Genomic DNA, 18,365 nt, shown 5'->3' with positions numbered 1-18,365 from the left:
GATGGGGGAGGAGACATGTAGACGGAGGGGAGGAGACATTATAAGACATGGGATGAATGGAGACATGGATTGTGTTTGAGACATGTCATGAAGGGAGGAGACATAGATGGAGGGGAGGAGACACCAGATGAAGGGGAGGAACAGTGATGAAGGGGAGGAGACATGTAGATGGAGGGGAGGAGACATGTAGATGAAGGGTTTTATAAGAACTGGGGACAATGCTGCTGGATTGTTTTTGTGTCATTCAACAGAGACCCAGATTAAAGTGCCTTTGAATGATCCACCATCCAGGACATCCAGTTTGTGTCAAGAAGTCAACCAAAAGCTGGGTGCAAGTCCTTATTAGGAAGGTGTTCCTAATCAAGAATGATCCACCATCCAAAGGGGGAACATCCAGCCTTATAGGAAGAGTCAATTCTCAGTTAGAAACAGAAGGGGGAAGGGGGTGCAAGTCCTTATTAGGAAGGTGTTCCTAATGTTGTGGACACTCAGAAACAGATAGGGGGAAGGGGGAAGCAACTCCTTATTAGGAAGGTGTTCCTAATGTTGTGGACACTCAGTTAGAAACAGATAGGGGGAAGGGGGGTGCAACTCCTTATTAGGAAGGTGTTCCTAATGTTGTGGACACTCAGTTAGAAACAGATAGGGGAAGGGGTGCAACTCCTTATTAGGAAGGTGTTCCTAATGTTGTGGACACTCAGTTAGAAACAGATAGGGGGAAGGGGGGTGCAACTCCTTATTAGGAAGGTGTTCCTAATGTTGTGGACACTCAGTTAGAAACAGATAGGGGGAAGGGGGGTGCAACTCCTTATTAGGAAGGTGTTCCTGAAGTCTGATTCAAAAGCCTCTTCCAAAGGGATGAATAGTCACTATTGTATTCTAAGTGGTATACTAGTAGTATGAACCTTGGAACAAAGCACCAGTTTGAGTAGCCCCACTGTCCCCTTCTGCCGCTTGCTTTCCTTCTCCAAAAGCAGTGCACTACATAGGGAATAGGGTGCTATTTCAGATCGCCCCCTAGTTTGAGTAGACTGTACTATACCTTCTGCTGCTTGCTTTCCTCCATTGTTGTCCTCTGTGACCAGCTCAAAGGACTCCGTGCTGCTGTTGGCCTCCAACCCACCTCCCAGATGACTGTCTCCTGTATAGACAATATAACAATTGTTATCCACCACCCAGTTGCCTAGTTAAATAAGGATTAGAAACCCAGTTGACCCTCTGGAGAGCCCTGCGGTTGAGGGCGGTGCAGTTGCTGTACCAGGCCAGAAGGGATGCTCTCAATTGTGCATCTGTAAAAGTTTGTGAGGGTCTTAGGGACCAAGACAAATTTCCTCAGCCTCCTGAGGTTGAAGAGGCTCTGTTGCGCCTTCTTCACCACACTGTCTGTGTTGGGTGGACCATTTCAGATTGTCAGTGACGTGTTCCCCGGAGGAACTTTAAGGTTTATACCTTCTCCAAGAAGTCTAGGACCCAGTTGCATAGGGCGGGGATCAGACCCAAATGATGAGCTTGAAGGGTACTGTGGTGTTGAATGCTGAGCTGTTGGCAATGAACAGCATTCTTACATAGTTATTCCTCTTGTCCAGGATGGGATAGGGCAGTGAAATGGCGATTGCATGGTCTGTGGATTTATTGAGGTGGTATTGAAATTGGGTCTAGGGTGGCAGGTAAGGTGGCGGTGATATGATCCTTGACTAGCCTCTCAAAGCACTTCATGATGACAGAAGTTGGTGCCACGGGACGATAGTCCCTCTGTTCAGTTACTTTTGCTTTCTTGGGTACAGGAAGAATGGTGGCCATCTTGAAGCATGTGGGGACAACAGACTGGGATAGGGAGAGATTGAATATGTCCGTAAACACACCAGCCAGCTGGTCTGCACATGCTCTGAGGACGCAGCTAGGGATGCTGTCTGGACCGGCAGCCTTACGAGGGTTAACACGCTTAAATGTCTTAATCAAGTCGGCCTCGGAGAACGAGTGCCCACAGTCCATGGGAGCGATGGCACTGTCGATGGCACTGTGTTATCCTTAAAGAGGGCGAAGAAAGTGTTTAGCTTGTCCGGGAGCAAGAAGTCCTTGTCTGCGACGTGGCTGGTTTTCCCTTTGAAGTCGTAAGTTGTAGTTTATAATCCATTATTGTCTGTTGACCCTGCCACATTCAGATAAAGACAGGAAGTTTACATACACTTAGGTTGGAGTCAATAAAACTTGTTTTTCAAACACTCCACAAATTTCTTGTTAACGAACTATAGTTTTGGCAAGTCGGTTGGGACATCTACGATGTGCATGACACAAGTCATTTTTCCAACAATTGTTTACAGACAGATTATTTCACTTATAATTCGATGTATCACAATTCCAGTGGGTCAGAAGTTTACATACACTAAGTTGTCTGTGCCTTTAAACAACTTGGTAAATTCCATGAAAATGATGTCATGGCTTTAGAAGCTTCTGATAGGCTAATTGACATCATTTGTGTCAATTGGAAGTGTACCAGTGGACGTATGTGAAGGCCTACCTTCAAACTCAGTGCCTCTTTGCTTGACATCATGATTTTTTTTTTAAATCAGCCAAGACCTCAGAAAAAAAATAGTAGACATCCACAAGTCTGGTTCGTCCTTGGGGGCAATTTCCAAATGCATGAATGTACCACGTTCATCTGTACAAACAATAGTACGCAAGTTTAAACACCATGGGACCACGCAGCCGTCATACCGCTCAGGAAGGAGACGTGTTCTGTCTCCTAGAGAGGAACGTACTTTGGTGCAAAAAGTACAAATCAACAGCAAAGAACCTTGTGAAGATGCTGGAGGAAACAGGTACAAAAGTATCTATAGCCACAGTAAAACGAGTCCTATATCGACATAACCTGAAAGGCCGCTCAGCAAGGAAGAAGCCACTGCTCCAAATCCGCCATAAAAAGCCAGACTACGGTTTACAACTGCACATGGGGACAAAAATCGTACTTTTTGGAGAAATGTCCTCTGATCTGATGAAACAAAATAAAACTGTTTGGCCATAATGACCATCGTTATGTTTGGAGGACAAAGGGGGAGGCTTGCAAGCCGAAGAACACCATCCCAACCATGAAGCACGGGGATGGCAGCATCATGTTGTGGGGGTGCTTTGCTGCAGGAGGGACTGGTGCACTTCACAAAATAGATGGCATCATGAGGAAGGAAAATTATGTGGATATATTGAAGCAACGCCTCAAGACATCAGTCAGGAAGTTAAAGCTTGGTCGCAAATGGGTCTTCCAAATGGACAATGACCCCAAGCATACTTCCAAAGTTGTGGCAAAATGGCTTAAGGACAAAAAACTGCACTGTTTGTAATCAACTATATTCCCAGGCACCTTGCCATGGTTAAATGCGGTGGTGGTTCACGCTTCCAGTTTGCACAAAGTCCAGGGTAGTTCCTTAAGGGCCGTCGTGGCTCTAGGGGGAATTTACACGGCTGTGAATATAACCGAAGAGAATTCTCTTGGGAGGTAATACGGACGGCATTTGATTGTAATGTATTCTAGGTCGGGTGAACAAAAGGACTTGAGTTTCTGTACGTTACACCATGAGTAGTTAATCATGAAACACTTACCTTTCTTCTTCCCGGAGAGTTCTTTATTCCTGTCTGTGTGATGTACTGAGAACCCAGCTGGCTGTAATGGATGGGGACAGTATATCCGGAGAGAGCCATTATTCCGTAAAACAGAGTATGCTACAATCCATGACGTCACTCTGGAAGGAGATCCTCGCCCTGAGCTCGTCGACTTCACTGTCCAGGGACTGAACATTGGCGAGTAAAATACTCAGAAGCGGTGGATGGTGTGCACCTCCACCTCCTAAGTCGAACTAGACAAGTTCAATTGCCCTGGGGGGTACGAACAAAGGACCCAATTTGGGAAAGTCGTATTTCTGGCCGTAATGCTAGTGGTTTACCGCCGCACTGATATCCAAAAGTTCTTTCTGGCCGTATGCAATAACACAAAAAACATTATGGGCTAATATGTTGGAAATGACACAAAAAACAATATATATATATATATATCCTACAACGTTGCTTAGGAGCTAGAAGCAGAAGCAGACCTGCCATGTCCGTCGGCACCATCTTCACTCATTATATACTCAGCGGACAGTTTATTAGGTACACCATCACAAAAATGTTTTGTTCCTACAGACAGTGAGTCAAGTGGCCTTGGATTGCTATATAAAGCAGGCAGACCGGCATTAAGGCATTCAGTTACTCGATTGAACATTAGAATGGGCAAAACCAGTGACCTGAAGCAACTTTGAGCGTGGTAGATTGTTGGTGCCAGGCGAGCTGGTTCCAGTATCTCAGAAATGGCCTCCGGGGCTTTCACACACGATAGTGTCTAGGGTTTCCAGAGAATGGTGTGACAAACAAAAAACCCAGCGGCAGTCATGTGAGCACAAACAGCCTGTTGATGAGAGAGGTCCAAGAAGAATGGTTTGTGCTATCAGGCGGCCCACAAACAGGCATGTAACGGCGCAGTACAGTCCTTGTCACGGCTATTGCAGCAGACAACCACACCGGGTTCCACTCCTATCAGCTAAAAACAAGAAGCAGCAGCTCCAGTGGGCACGCCATCACCAACATTGGACAATTTTGGGGTGATAAACATCTCTTGATACCAATATTGGGTAACATTTCCATGCCCCGAAGGATTCAGGCTGTTCTGCGGGCAAAGAGGGGTCCGACCCAGTACCTAATAAACTGAACATGGAGTATAGGTTCTATATCTATGGTCCCCTGTTCTAGACAGTATCGGTTCTATATCTATGGTCCCCTGTTCTAGACAGTATCGGTTCTATATCTATGGTCCCCTGTTCTAGACAGTATCGGTTCTATATCTATGGTCCCCTGTTCTAGACAGTATCGGTTCTATATCTATGGTCCCCTGTTCTAGACAGTATCGGTTCTATATCTATGGTCCCCTGTTCTAGACAGTGTAGGTTCTATATCTATGGTCCCCTGTTCTAGACAGTATCGGTTCTATATCTATGGTCCCCTGTTCTAGACAGTATCGGTTCTATATCTATGGTCCCCTGTTCTAGACAGTATTGGTTCTATATCTATGGTCCCCTGTTCTAGACAGTGTCGGTTCTATATCTATGGTCCCCTGTTCTAGACAGTGTAGGTTCTATATCTATGGTCCCCTGTTCTAGACAGTATCGGTTCTATATCTATGGTCCCTGTTCTAGACAGTATCGGTTCTATATCTATGGTCCCCTGTTCTAGACAGTATCGGTTCTATATCTATGGTCCCCTGTTCTAGACAGTATCGGTTCTATATCTATGGTCCCCTGTTCTAGACAGTATCGGTTCTATATCTATGGTCCCCTGTTCTAGACAGTATCGGTTCTATATCTATGGTCCCCTGTTCTAGACAGTATCGGTTCTATATCTATGGTCCCCTGTTCTAGACAGTATCGGTTCTATATCTATGGTCCCCTGTTCTAGACAGTATCGGTCGGTTCTATATCTATGGTCCCCTGTTCTAGACAGTATCGGTTCTATATCTATGGTCCCCTGTTCTAGACAGTATCGGTTCTAGATCTATGGTCCCCTGTTCTAGACAGTATCGGTTCTATATCTACCAAAAAGTGTTAAATGAATAAAAATATATTTTATATTTTTGATTCTTCAAGTAGCCACCCTGTGCCTTGATGACAGCTTTGCACACTCTTGGCATTCCCTCAAACCAGCTTCATGAGGAATGCATTTCCGAAAGTCTTGAAGGAGTTCCCACAAATGCTGAGCACTTGTTGGCTCCTTTTCCTTCACTCTGCGGTCCAACTCATCCCAAACCATCTCAATTGGGTTGAGGTTGGGTGATTGTGGAGGCCAGGTCATCTGATACAGCACTCCATCACTCTCCTTCATGGTCAAATAGCCCTTACACAGCCTGGAGGTGTGTTGGGTCATTGTCCTGTTGAAAAACAAATGATAGTCCCACTAAGCACCTTGAATTCTAAATAAATCACAGACAGTGTCACCAGCAAAGCACCATCACACCTCCTCCTCCTCCATGCTTCATGGTGGGAACCACACATGCGGAGATCATCCGTTCACCTACTCTGTGTCTCACAAAGACAAGGTGATTGGAACCAAAAATCTCACATTTGGCCTCATCAGACCAAAGGACAGATTTCCACCGGTCTAATGTCCATTGCTCGTGTTTCTTGGCCCAGTCTCTTCTTGTTATTGGTGTCCTTTAGTAGTAGTGGTTTCTTTGCAGCAATTCGACCATGAAGGTCTGATTATTTTTTACTTACTTTTTTAACTTCTTAAAGCATTGTTGGTTAAGGGCTTGTAAATAAGCATTTCACTGTAAGGTCTACAACTGTTGTATTCGGCGCATGTGACAAATACAATTGTATTTTATTTGATTCATGCGGTCTCCTCAGAACAGTTGATGTTGAGATGTGTCTGCTACTTGAACTCTGTGAAGCATTTATTTGGGCTGCAATTTCTGAGGCTGGTAACTCTAATGAACTTATCCTCTGCAGCAGAGGTAACTCTGGGTCTTCCTTTCCTGTGGCGGTCCTCATGAGAGCCAGTTTCATCATAGCACTTCATGGTTTTTGCGACTGCACTTGAAGAAACTTGCAAAGTTCTTGAAATGTTCCGTTTTGACTGACTTTCATGCCTTAAAGTAATGATGGACTGTCGTTTTGCTTTGATTATTTGAGCTGTTCTTCCCATAATATGGACTTGGTCTTTAACCAAATAGGGCTATCTTCTGTATACCACCCCTACCTCGTCACAACTGATTGGCTCAAACACATTAAGATGGCCAGAAGTTCCAGAAATATACTTTTAACAAGGCACACCTGTTAATTGAAATCCATTCCAGGTGACTACCTCGTGAAGCTGGTTGAGAGAATGCCAAGAGTGTGCAAAGCTGTCATCAAGGCAAAGGGTGGCTACTTTGAAGAATCTCAAATATATCATATATTTTGATTTGTTAACACTTTTTTGGTTACTATATGATTCCATATGTGTTATTTCATAGTTTATGTCTTGACTATTATTCTACAATGTAGAAAATAGTTTTAAAAAATAAAGAAAAACCCTTGAATGAGTAGGTGTGTCCAAACTTTTGACTGGTACTGCATATATATATTGACTGAAGACGGGAGACTGCAGTCATTTGACTGGCCAATCACCGTCATCCAAAATTCTATGACCGTCGCAACCCTCCACTCACCCCTGCCGTCGGAGCTCTCGCTGGCCCTCCTGCGGTGCCTGCTGTTGGGGTTGAGCATGGTGATGTAACCACACTGGTGCTCCAGATCCACCTTCTCCCTCAGCAGCAGCAGGGCCTTGTGGACACACATGTTGGAGAAGGAGAACTCTGTGTGGGGGGGGGCAGAAAGGGTTCAACTAGGTTTACGCAGAAAGATTTGTATATCAACTCTTACATGTGATACCTCCAACGTGTCACTTCTAACATGTGTCACTTCTTGTTGTCAACCAAATTCAACTGTTCATAGAGAAAGAAGAGGGCTTGAGAAAGCAACAGGTCTCTGACTTGATTATCAGATACTATCGTCAGTTCTGCAGGCTCAGATAGATAGCATCAACTACAGCAGCTTGAGAACCAGCTACCTCCTTTGAGATCCTCCCGGTCAAACGGGAAGGGGACGTGAACTGTCTCTCCATGACCCTGCAGCCCATGGCCCTGTGGACCCAGAGAGACTTAACGTTAGAGTGTGTGTGTGTTTGTGTGTGTGTGTGTGTGTGTGTGTGTGTGTGTGTGTGTCTTACCTGTATGAGTACAGCGGAGTGTGTGAGGGCGTCATTGAGCATGGTCAGCACGTTGGACGTAGGAACCACACCGGGGTCGTGACCCCAGGAAGTGATCAGCAGCCTGTCAAAAACCTGGAACACATACCATAATCACCAGGAATCCTCACAACCAGAAAAACTGAGTGTGTCATTCTGATGACAGGTAGTAGCACTCAGGCCAGGCAGCAAGGCGATTTCACACACACAGATAATCAAGGCACTAAACTAAAACGGATGTTCAACGGAACTGAATTCGATTTTTAGACCAAGACTAAGATTAATCTGTGTCCGGGAAACGGACCATTAAAAACTGACCTGATGTCCGGTAGTTTCTACAGACAGACCTGTGAGACGTCGGGTAGTTTCTACAGACTGACCTGGAAGATGTCTGGTAGTTTCTACAGACTGACCTGGAAGATGTCTGGTAGTTTCTATAGACTGACCTGGAAGATGTCTGCTAGTTTCTACAGACTGACCTGGAAGATGTCTGCTAGTTTCTACAGACTGACCTGGAAGATGTCTGCTAGTTTCTACAGACTGACCTGGAAGATGTCTGCTAGTTTCTATAGACTGACCTGGAAGATGTCTGGTAGTTTCTACAGACTGACCTGGAAGATGTCTGGTAGTTTCTACAGACTGACCTGGAAAATGTCTGGTAGTTTCTACAGACTGACCTGGAAGATGTCTGCTAGTTTCTATAGACTGACCTGGAAGATGTCTGCTAGTTTCTATAGACTGACCTGGAAGATGTCTGCTAGTTTCTACAGACTGACCTGGAAGATGTCTGGTAGTTTCTACAGACTGACCTGGAAGATGTCTGGTAGTTTCTACAGACTGACCTGGAAGATGTCTGGTAGTTTCTACAGACTGACCTGGAAGATGTCTGCTAGTTTCTACAGACTGACCTGGAAGATGTCTGCTAGTTTCTACAGACTGACCTGGAAGGCAGTCGTAGTTTCTACAGACTGACCTGGAAGGCAGTCGTAGTTTCTACAGACTGACCTGGAAGGCAGTCGTAGTTTCTACAGACTGACCTGGAAGATGTCCGGTAGTTTCTACAGACTGACCTGGAAGATGTCTGGTAGTTTCTACAGACTGACCTGGAAGATGTCTGGTAGTTTCTACAGACTGACCTGGAAGATGTCTGCTAGTTTCTACAGACTGACCTGGAAGATGTCTGCTAGTTTCTACAGACTGACCTGGAAGATGTCTGCTAGTTTCTACAGACTGACCTGGAAGATGTCTGGTAGTTTCTACAGACTAACCCCGGAAGATGTCTGCTAGTTTCTACAGACTAACCTGGAAGATGTCTGCTAGTTTCTACAGACTGACCTGGAAGATGTCTGGTAGTTTCTACAGACTAACCCCGGAAGATGTCTGGTAGTTTCTATAGACTGACCTGGAAGATGTCTGGTAGTTTCCGGAGCCGGGAGCCCTTGGACAGCAGCAGGGAGGGAGGACCCTGGCCGGTCACATGGTACAGATAGAGCTTGAACCAGATGGAGCTCACTTCGGGGATGGCTGGGCCAATGTGCTACAGGGGGAACAATAAAGTTTATTTATTCATAAATGTATGGTTGATTTGAATAGGGAGAAATGCAAGCACATACTACTTCATGTACCATGACATGAATCAGATTAGCTGGCCAAGGTTCATGGAATTTACAAGAATGTTCAAATCCCGAAAGAAAATAATAGCAGCCTAATCCACCCTGACTGTGGCCGATCCACCCTCCTGACTGTGGCCGATCCACCCTGCTGACTGTGGCCGATCCACCACCCTGACTGTGGCCGATCCACCCTGCTGACTGTGGCCGATCCACCACCCTGACTGTGGCCGATCCACCCTGCTGACCGTGGCCGATCCACCCTGCTGACCGTGGCCGATCCACCACCCTGACCGTGGCCGATCCACCACCCTGACCGTGGCCGATCCACCACCCTGACCGTGGCCGATCCACCCTGCTGACTGTGGCCGATCCACCACCCTGACCGTGGCCGATCCACCACCCTGACTGTGGCCGATCCACCACCCTGACCGTGGCCGATCCACCACCCTGACCGTGGCCGATCCACCCTCCTGACTGTGGCCGATCCACCCTGCTGACTGTGGCCGATCCACCACCCTGACTGTGGCCGATCCACCCTGCTGACTGTGGCCGATCCACCACCCTGACTGTGGCCGATCCACCCTGCTGACTGTGGCCGATCCACCCTGCTGACCGTGGCCGATCCACCACCCTGACCGTGGCCGATCCACCACCCTGACCGTGGCCGATCCACCCTGCTGACTGTGGCCGATCCACCACCCTGACTGTGGCCGATCCACCACCCTGACCGTGGCCGATCCACCACCCTGACCGTGGCCGATCCACCCTCCTGACTGTGGCCGATCCACCCTGCTGACTGTGGCCGATCCACCACCCTGACTGTGGCCGATCCACCCTGCTGACTGTGGCCGATCCACCACCCTGACTGTGGCCGATCCACCACCCTGACTGTGGCCGATCCACCACCCTGACTGTGGCCGATCCACCACCCTGACCGTGGCCGATCCACCACCCTGACCGTGGCCGATCCACCACCCTGACTGTGGCCGATCCACCACCCTGACTGTGGCCGATCCACCCTGCTGACTGTGGCCGATCCACCACCCTGACTGTGGCCGATCCACCACCCTGACTGTGGCCGATCCACCCTGCTGACTGTGGCCGATCCACCCTGCTGACTGTGGCCGATCCACCCTGCTGACTGTGGCCGATCCACCCTGCTGACTGTGGCCGATCCACCACCCTGACTGTGGCCGATCCACCCTGCTGACTGTGGCCGATCCACCACCCTGACTGTGGCCGATCCACCACCCTGACTGTGGCCGATCCACCACCCTGACAGTTCTGTAGCTGTATAGTCCTGTAGCTGTATAGTCCTGTAGCTGTATAGTCCTGAAGCTGTATAGCTCTATAGTTGTATAGTTCTGTAGCTGTATAGTTCTGTAGCTGTATAGTTCTGTAGCTGTATAGTTCTGTAGTTGTATAGTTATGTAGCTGTATAGCTGTATAGTTCTGTAGCTGTATAGCTGTATAGTTCTATAGCTGTATAGCTGTATAGCTCTGTAGCTGTATAGCTGTGTAGTTCTGTAGCTGTATAGCTGTGTAGTTCTGTAGCTGTACAGCTGTATAGTTCTGTAGCTGTATAGTTCTGTAGCTGTATAGCTGTATAGTTCTGTAGTTGTATAGTTCTGTAGCTGTATAGTTGTATAGTTCTGTAGCTGTATAGTTCTGTAGCTGTATAGTTGTATAGTTCTGTAGCTGTATAGTTCTGTAGCTGTATAGTTCTGTAGCTGTATAGTTCTGTAGCTGTATAGTTCTGTAGCTGTATAGCTCTGTAGCTGTATAGTTCTGTAGCTGTATAGTTCTGTAGCTGTATAGTTGTATAGTTCTGTAGCTGTATAGTTCTGTAGCTGTATAGTTCTGTAGTTGTATAGCTCTATTTCTCTATAGTTGTATAGCTCTATTTCTCTATAGTTGTATAGTTCTGTAGTTGTATAGTTCTGTAGCTGTATAGTTCTATAGTTGTATAGCTCTATTTCTCTATAGTTGTATAGTTCTGTAGTTGTATAGTTCTGTAGCTGTATAGTTCTATAGTTGTATAGCTCTATTTCTCTATAGTTGTATAGTTCTGTAGTTGTATAGTTCTGTAGCTGTATAGTTCTATAGTTGTATAGCTCTATTTCTCTATAGTTGTATAGTTCTGTAGCTGTATAGTTCTGTAGCTGTATAGCTCTATTTCTCTATAGTTGTATAGCTCTATTTCTCTATAGTTGTATAGCTCTATTTCTCTATAGTTGTATAGCTCTATTTCTCTATAGTTGTATAGCTCTATTTCTCTATAGTTGTATGGCTCTATTTCTCTATAGTTGTATGGCTCTATTTCTCTATAGTTGTATGGCTCTATTTCTCTATAGTTGTATGGCTCTATTTCTCTATAGTTGTATAGCTCTATTTCTCTATAGTTGTATAGCTCTATTTCTCTATAGTTGTATAGTTCTGTAGCTGTATAGCTCTATTTCTCTATAGTTGTATAGTTCTGTAGCTGTATAGCTCTATTTCTCTATAGTTGTATAGTTGTATAGCTCTATTTCTCTATAGTTGTATAGTTCTGTAGCTGTATAGCTCTATTTCTCTATAGTTGTATAGTTGTATAGCTCTATTTCTCTATAGTTGTATAGCTCTATTTCTCTATAGTTGTATAGCTCTATTTCTCTATAGTTGTATAGCTCTATTTCTCTATAGTTGTATAGCTCTATTTCTCTATAGTTGTATAGCTCTATTTCTCTATAGTTGTATAGCTCTATTTCTCTATAGTTGTATAGCTCTATTTCTCTATAGTTGTATAGCTCTATTTCTCTATAGTTGTATAGCTCTATTTCTCTATAGTTGTATGGCTCTATTTCTCTATAGTTGTATAGCTCTATTTCTCTATAGTTGTATAGCTCTATTTCTCTATAGTTGTATAGCTCTATTTCTCTATAGTTGTATAGCTCTATTTCTCTATAGTTGTATAGTTCTGTAGCTGTATAGTTCTATAGCTGTATAGCTCTATTTCTCTATAGTTGTATAGCTCTATTTCTCTATAGTTGTATAGCTCTATTTCTCTATAGTTGTATAGCTCTATTTCTCTATAGTTGTATAGTTCTGTAGCTGTATAGTTCTGTAGCTGTATAGTTCTGTAGCTGTATAGTTCTGTAGCTGTATAGTTCTGTAGTTGTATAGTTCTGTAGCTGTATAGTTCTGTAGCTGTATAGTTCTGTAGTTGTATAGTTCTGTAGTTGTATAGTTCTGTAGCTGTATAGTTCTGTAGTTGTATAGTTCTGTAGCTGTATAGTTCTGTAGTTGTATAGTTGTATAGTTCTGTAGCTGTATAGTTCTGTAGCTGTATAGTTCTGTAGTTGTATAGTTCTGTAGCTGTATAGTTCTGTAGCTATATAGCTCTATTTCTCTATAGTTGTATAGCTGTATAGTTCTGTAGCTATATAGCTCTAATTCTCTATAGTTGTATAGCTCTGTAGTTGTATAGCTCTGTAGTTGTATAGCTCTGTAGTTGTATAGCTCTATTTCTCTATAGTTGTATAGTTCTATAGTTGTATAGTTCTATAGTTGTATAGTTCTATAGTTGTATAGTTCTATAGTTGTATAGTTCTGTAGTTGTATAGTTCTATAGTTGTATAGCTCTATTTCTCTATAGTTGTATAGTTCTGTAGTTGTATAGTTCTGTAGTTGTATAGTTCTATAGTTGTATAGTTCTATAGTTGTATAGTTCTATAGTTGTATAGTTCTATAGTTGTATAGTTCTGTAGTTGTATAGTTCTGTAGTTGTATAGTTCTATAGTTGTATAGTTCTATAGTTGTATAGTTCTATAGTTGTATAGTTCTGTAGTTGTATAGTTCTGTAGTTGTATAGTTCTATAGTTGTATAGTTCTATAGTTGTATAGTTCTGTAGTTGTATAGTTCTGTAGTTGTATAGTTCTATAGTTGTATAGTTCTATAGTTGTATAGTTCTGTAGTTGTATGGCTCTAATTTAAATGTATTTTTATTTGGATTTAATGTAACACAAAATTGATGAAATGAATGAAAAATTACTTTAAAAAAATATATATATTAAAAACAGAAAAGTGGTGCGTTCATATGTATTCACCCCCTTTGCTATGAAGCCCCTAAATAAGATCTGGTGCTTTCAATTACCTTCAGAAGTCACATTACTAGTTAAATAAAGTCCACCTGTGTGCAATCTAAGTGTCACATGATCTGTCACATGATCTCAGTATATACAAACCTGTTCTGTTAGGCCCCAGTGTCTACAACACCTCTAAGCAAGTGGCACCATGAAGAACAAGGAGCTCTCCAAACAGGTCAGGGACAAAGTTGTGGAGAAGTACAGATCAGGGTTGGGTTATAGAAAAATATCAGAAACTTTGAACATAAATTCATTACAAAAAAATGGAAAGAATTTGGCACCACAACAAACCTGCCAAGAGAAGGCCGCCCACCAAAACTCACAGACCAGGCAAAGAGGGCATTAATCAGAGAGGCAACAAAGAGACCAAAGATAACCCTGAAGGAGGTGCAAAGCTCCACAGAAGAGATTGGAGTATCTGTCCATAGGACCACTTGAAGCTGTACACTCCACAGAGCTGGGATTTATGGAAGAGTGACCAGAAAAAAGCAATTTTGTTTAAATAAGCAAACATGTTTGCGTCCTGGCAGCATTATTCTTGAGGGAAACCTGTTTCAGTCTTCCAGAGATTTGAGACTGGGACGGAGGTTCACCTTCCAGCAGGACAATGACCCTAAGCATACTGCTGAAGCAACACTCGAGTGGTTTAAGGGGAAACATTTAAATGTCTTGGAATGGCCTAGTCAAAGCCAGACCTCAATCCAATTGAGAATCTGTGGTATGACATAAAGATCTCTGTACACCAGCTGAACCCATCCAGTGGCTAGATGTGCCAAGCTTATAGAGACATACCCCAAGAGACTTGCAGCTGTAATTGCTGCAAAAGGTGGCTCTACAAAGTATTGACTTTGGGAGGGTGAAAAGTTACGCACACTCAAATTCCGTTTTTTTTCTTGTTTGTTTCACAATAAAACATATTTTGCATCTTGAAAGTGGTTGGCATGTTGTGTAAATCAAATGATACAAACCCCCCCCAAAAATCTATTTTAATTCCAGGTTGTACGGCAACAAAATAGGAAAAATGACAAGGACACTGTAGTTGCTCTCTGTCAGTCAGACACCAGACTGGAGTCTGTCCAGGACAAACTGCTTTCCAGTCTGAATAAGTGTGAATCCCCAGACCTGTTGTGTGTGTTCTGGAGCAGTCTTAGAGCACGGTGACCAGTGCTCACACACACACACACACACACACACACACACACACACACACAATCTCAACAGGGCCTAGTCAGTCACAGAGGAGCAGCCAGCGTTGCCTGCGGTCTGTGAAGTTGGACCAGTGTGTACCTGAGGCGTGCAGCTGCTGATAGGTCGTATCTCGTTGCTGAGCGGTGCCATGGAGACCAGGAGTTTGTAGTTCTTGTTGAGGACACGGCTGCAGGTGGCCTGGTCTAGACCCAGCAGACTCTCACAGCGGAGCATGTCTAGGGGGAGGCCTGGGGGGGGTCAATCACACACACGGACCAATCAGACCCAGCAGACTCTCACAGCGGAGCATGTCTAGGGGGAGGCCTGGGGGGGGTCAATCACGCACACGGACCAAGACAATACACACACACACACACGGACCAAGACACCACACACACACACAAACGGACAAAGACAACACACACACACACAAACGGACAAAGACAACACACAGACACAGCACACACACACACACACACGGACCAAGACACCACACACACACACACGGACCAAGACAATACACACACACACACACCACACACATACACAGACGTCAGGGATACTGTTAGGAAAATGTGGGGTCAGTCATTTGACCGGCAGCATTTTAATGAGGAGGACATTTTGAGAAATGTACTGGAACCATATGCAGGTGTGGAACCTGATTAGGGCGTCCACCCACGGTGTTCAGAAATCACATCTAGATCATGGTCATTCATATTAGCAGAAAATGCCAGGATGCAACGATGTGCGTGTCTTCTTTACGAATTCTGAAGTGAATTTGAACGTGTTAGAACAACCGTCCACATTTACTTTTCCTCAGCCAACAAGATGAGTAACGAACAGCCAAATCACTAGCCTGTCAATCTACTATAGCAGAAAAGTTCACCTGTTCTATTGGCCAGCTTGTCATTCTGTGCAACAAACAGACTCTGGGACAGTTGTAGGAGATAGATCCCAAATTCAATCAACCAGTAGGCCTAGACTTCATAAAAAAACACAACATTAAAAAGCAATGAGTCTGATACATCATCTCAGAGCATTTAGATAATAAGGTTGATGAACTATTATTTCATTATAAAGCACAGCAATGCACACAAGGCAGCAGGTCACATATACACATGTTCCTTCCATTATGCAATTAGCAGGAAAACACTGTTAGTAATGTATGAAGAGCAGAAATCTAAAGATGCATCAACTAATATGACTGAGATTATCATGGGTTGTTAATATGACTGGGATTATCAGGGGTTGTTAATATGACTGGGATTATCAACAACTAGCATGGGTTGTTAATATGACTGGGATTATCATGGGTTGTTAATATGACTGGGATTATCAGGGGTTGTTAATATGACTGGGATTATCATCAACTAGCATGGGTTGTTAATATGACTAGGACTGTTCTTTTGGATACTGGACAATAAAAGAAAGTTGACATCAAATAATTGCCTCCACGATGAAAGAAAGTTGATTTGAAAACCAATAGGCGAGTAGCGAGGCTACTTACAGGCAATGTAAGACATGTCTCATAATGTGCAGTGAAACCTTCAGGTTTCCAACTAAACTAAATGCATACGGCCTCCAGGTCATTGCAAAGTGGAGTGTGACACGCTGAGGAAGCCTTCCGTTGCTCTTTGAGATGCTGTAGCAACAGCTCTCCTGCCGTCTGACATATTTCCTGCTCGAAGGCTCTGTATCTGTGTGCTGTACCCGTGTGATAAGATACATAACGAATATACTGTACGCATGAGACAATATAATTCCACTAAATTATGCAAATGTTCCTATTGACCGATGAGCATGACCAGTTAAATTGGGACGGCAGGGTAGCCTAGTGGTTAGAGTGTGAGGGCGGCAGGGTAGCCTAGTGGTTAGAGTGTAGAGGGCGGCAGGGTAGCCTAGTGGTTAGAGTGTAGAGGCAGGGGCAGGGTAGCCTAGTGGTTAGAGTGTAGGGGCGGCAGGGTAGCCTAGAGTGGTTAGAGTGTAGAGGCGGCAGGGTAGCCTAGTGGTTAGAGGGAGAGGCTAGTGGCAGGGTAGCCTAGTGGTTAGAGTGTGAGAGGCGGCAGGGTAGCCTAGTGGTTAGAGTGTTAGAGGGAGGCGGCAGGGTAGCCTAGTGGTTAGAGTGGTTAGAGTGGTAGAGTGTGAGAGGCGGCAGGGTAGCCTAGGTGGTTAGAGTGGTTAGAGAGGCGGCAGGGTAGCCTAGTGGTTAGAGTGGTTAGAGTGGTTAGAGAGGCGGCAGGGTAGCCTAGTGGTTAGAGTGTAGGGGCGGCAGGGTAGCCTAGTGGTTAGAGTGTGAGGGCGGCAGGGTAGCCTAGTGGTTAGAGTGGAGAGGCGGCAGGGTAGCCTAGTGGTGGTTAGAGTAGAGGTGAGGGCGGCAGGGTAGCCTAGTGGTTAGAGCAGGGTAGCCTAGTAGGGACGGCAGTGGGGTAGCCTAGTGGTTAGAGAGGGGTGGCAGGGTAGCCTAGTGGCAGGGTAGCCTAGTGGTTAGAGGGAGGGGCGGCAGGGTAGCCTAGTGGTAGGTTAGAGTGGGAGTGGGGGCGGCAGGGTAGCCTAGTGGTTAGAGTGGAGGGGCGGCAGGGTAGCCAAGTGGTTAGAGTGTAGGGAAGGCAGGGTAGCCTAGTGGTTAGAGTGTAGGGGCGGCAGGGTAGCCTAGTGGTTAGAGTGTAGAGGTGGCAGGGTGGCCTAGTGGTTAGAGTGTAGAGGCGGCAGGGTAGCCTAGTGGTTAGAGTGTAGGGGCGGCAGGGTAGCCTAGTGGTTAGAGTGTAGAGGCGGCAGGGTAGCCTAGTGGTTAGAGTGTTGGATTAGTAACCGAAAGGTTGCAAGTTCGAATCCCCGAGCTGACAAGGTACAAATCTGTGGTTCTGCCCCTGAACAAGGCAGTTAACCCACTGTTCCTAGGCCGTCATTGAAAATAAGAATTTGTTCTTAACTGACTTGCCTAGTTAAATAAAAGGTAAAGAAGAAATTGATTTACATTGACTGGTATTTCCATCAAATGTAAACATTATTTCCATCATGGTATTATTTCCTTCTTCACCTGGACAATTGGCCAGCACCAATTTTATTAATCGGCATTTCTATTTTTGGATCGGCCAAAGCCTATTACCGGCTAACCAGGACCCTGACGGACGTGTCAAATCACATCCGTTGTCACATGTGCCGAATACAACAGGTGTAGACCTTACCGTGAAATGTTTACTTACAAGCCCTTAACCAACAGTGCAGTTCAAGAAGAAGAAAAGATTTACCAAGTAGACTAAAATAAAAAGTGACACTAAGAATAACAATAATGAGGCTATATACAGGGGGTACCGGTACAGGGTCAATGTGGAGGCTATATACAGGGGGTACCGGTACAGAGTCAATGTGGAGGCTATATACAGGGGGTACCGGTACAGAGTCAATGTGGAGGCTATATACAGGGGGTACCGGTACAGAGTCAATGTGGAGGCTATATACAGGGGGTACCGGTACAGAGTCAATGTGGAGGCTATATACAGGGTGTTACGGGACAGAGTCAATGTGGAGGCTATATACAGGTGGTACCGGTACAGAGTCAATGTGGAGGCTATATACAGGGGGTACCGGTACAGAGTCAATGTGGAGGCTATATACAGGGGGTACCGGTACAGA

The 18,365-nt window shown here is 45.0% G+C and overlaps 1 protein-coding gene across 2 annotated transcripts in view; it reads right to left on the bottom strand.

Moving 5' to 3' along the window:
- fam91a1 (family with sequence similarity 91 member A1) overlaps positions 1-18,365 on the bottom strand; it is a 140,191-nt gene that overhangs the window by 19,312 nt on the left and 102,514 nt on the right. For both annotated transcript variants that reach the window (XM_065020109.1, XM_065020110.1), the window contains 6 exons: positions 14,832-14,980; positions 9,209-9,343; positions 7,789-7,902; positions 7,630-7,702; positions 7,229-7,375; positions 1,043-1,141 (listed from right to left, as the gene is read on the bottom strand). In XM_065020109.1, coding sequence (XP_064876181.1) covers positions 1,043-1,141; positions 7,229-7,375; positions 7,630-7,702; positions 7,789-7,902; positions 9,209-9,343; positions 14,832-14,980 — 717 coding nt within the window. The remainder of the gene's footprint in view (positions 1-1,042; positions 1,142-7,228; positions 7,376-7,629; positions 7,703-7,788; positions 7,903-9,208; positions 9,344-14,831; positions 14,981-18,365) is intronic.

This window comes from Oncorhynchus nerka, linkage group LG7, assembly GCF_034236695.1.
Source record: "Oncorhynchus nerka isolate Pitt River linkage group LG7, Oner_Uvic_2.0, whole genome shotgun sequence".
In the NCBI taxonomy this organism is placed as follows: domain Eukaryota; kingdom Metazoa; phylum Chordata; class Actinopteri; order Salmoniformes; family Salmonidae; genus Oncorhynchus; species Oncorhynchus nerka.
Note: the sequence above shows the minus strand (reverse complement) of the source record. Positions and strands in the feature narration are given on the sequence as shown.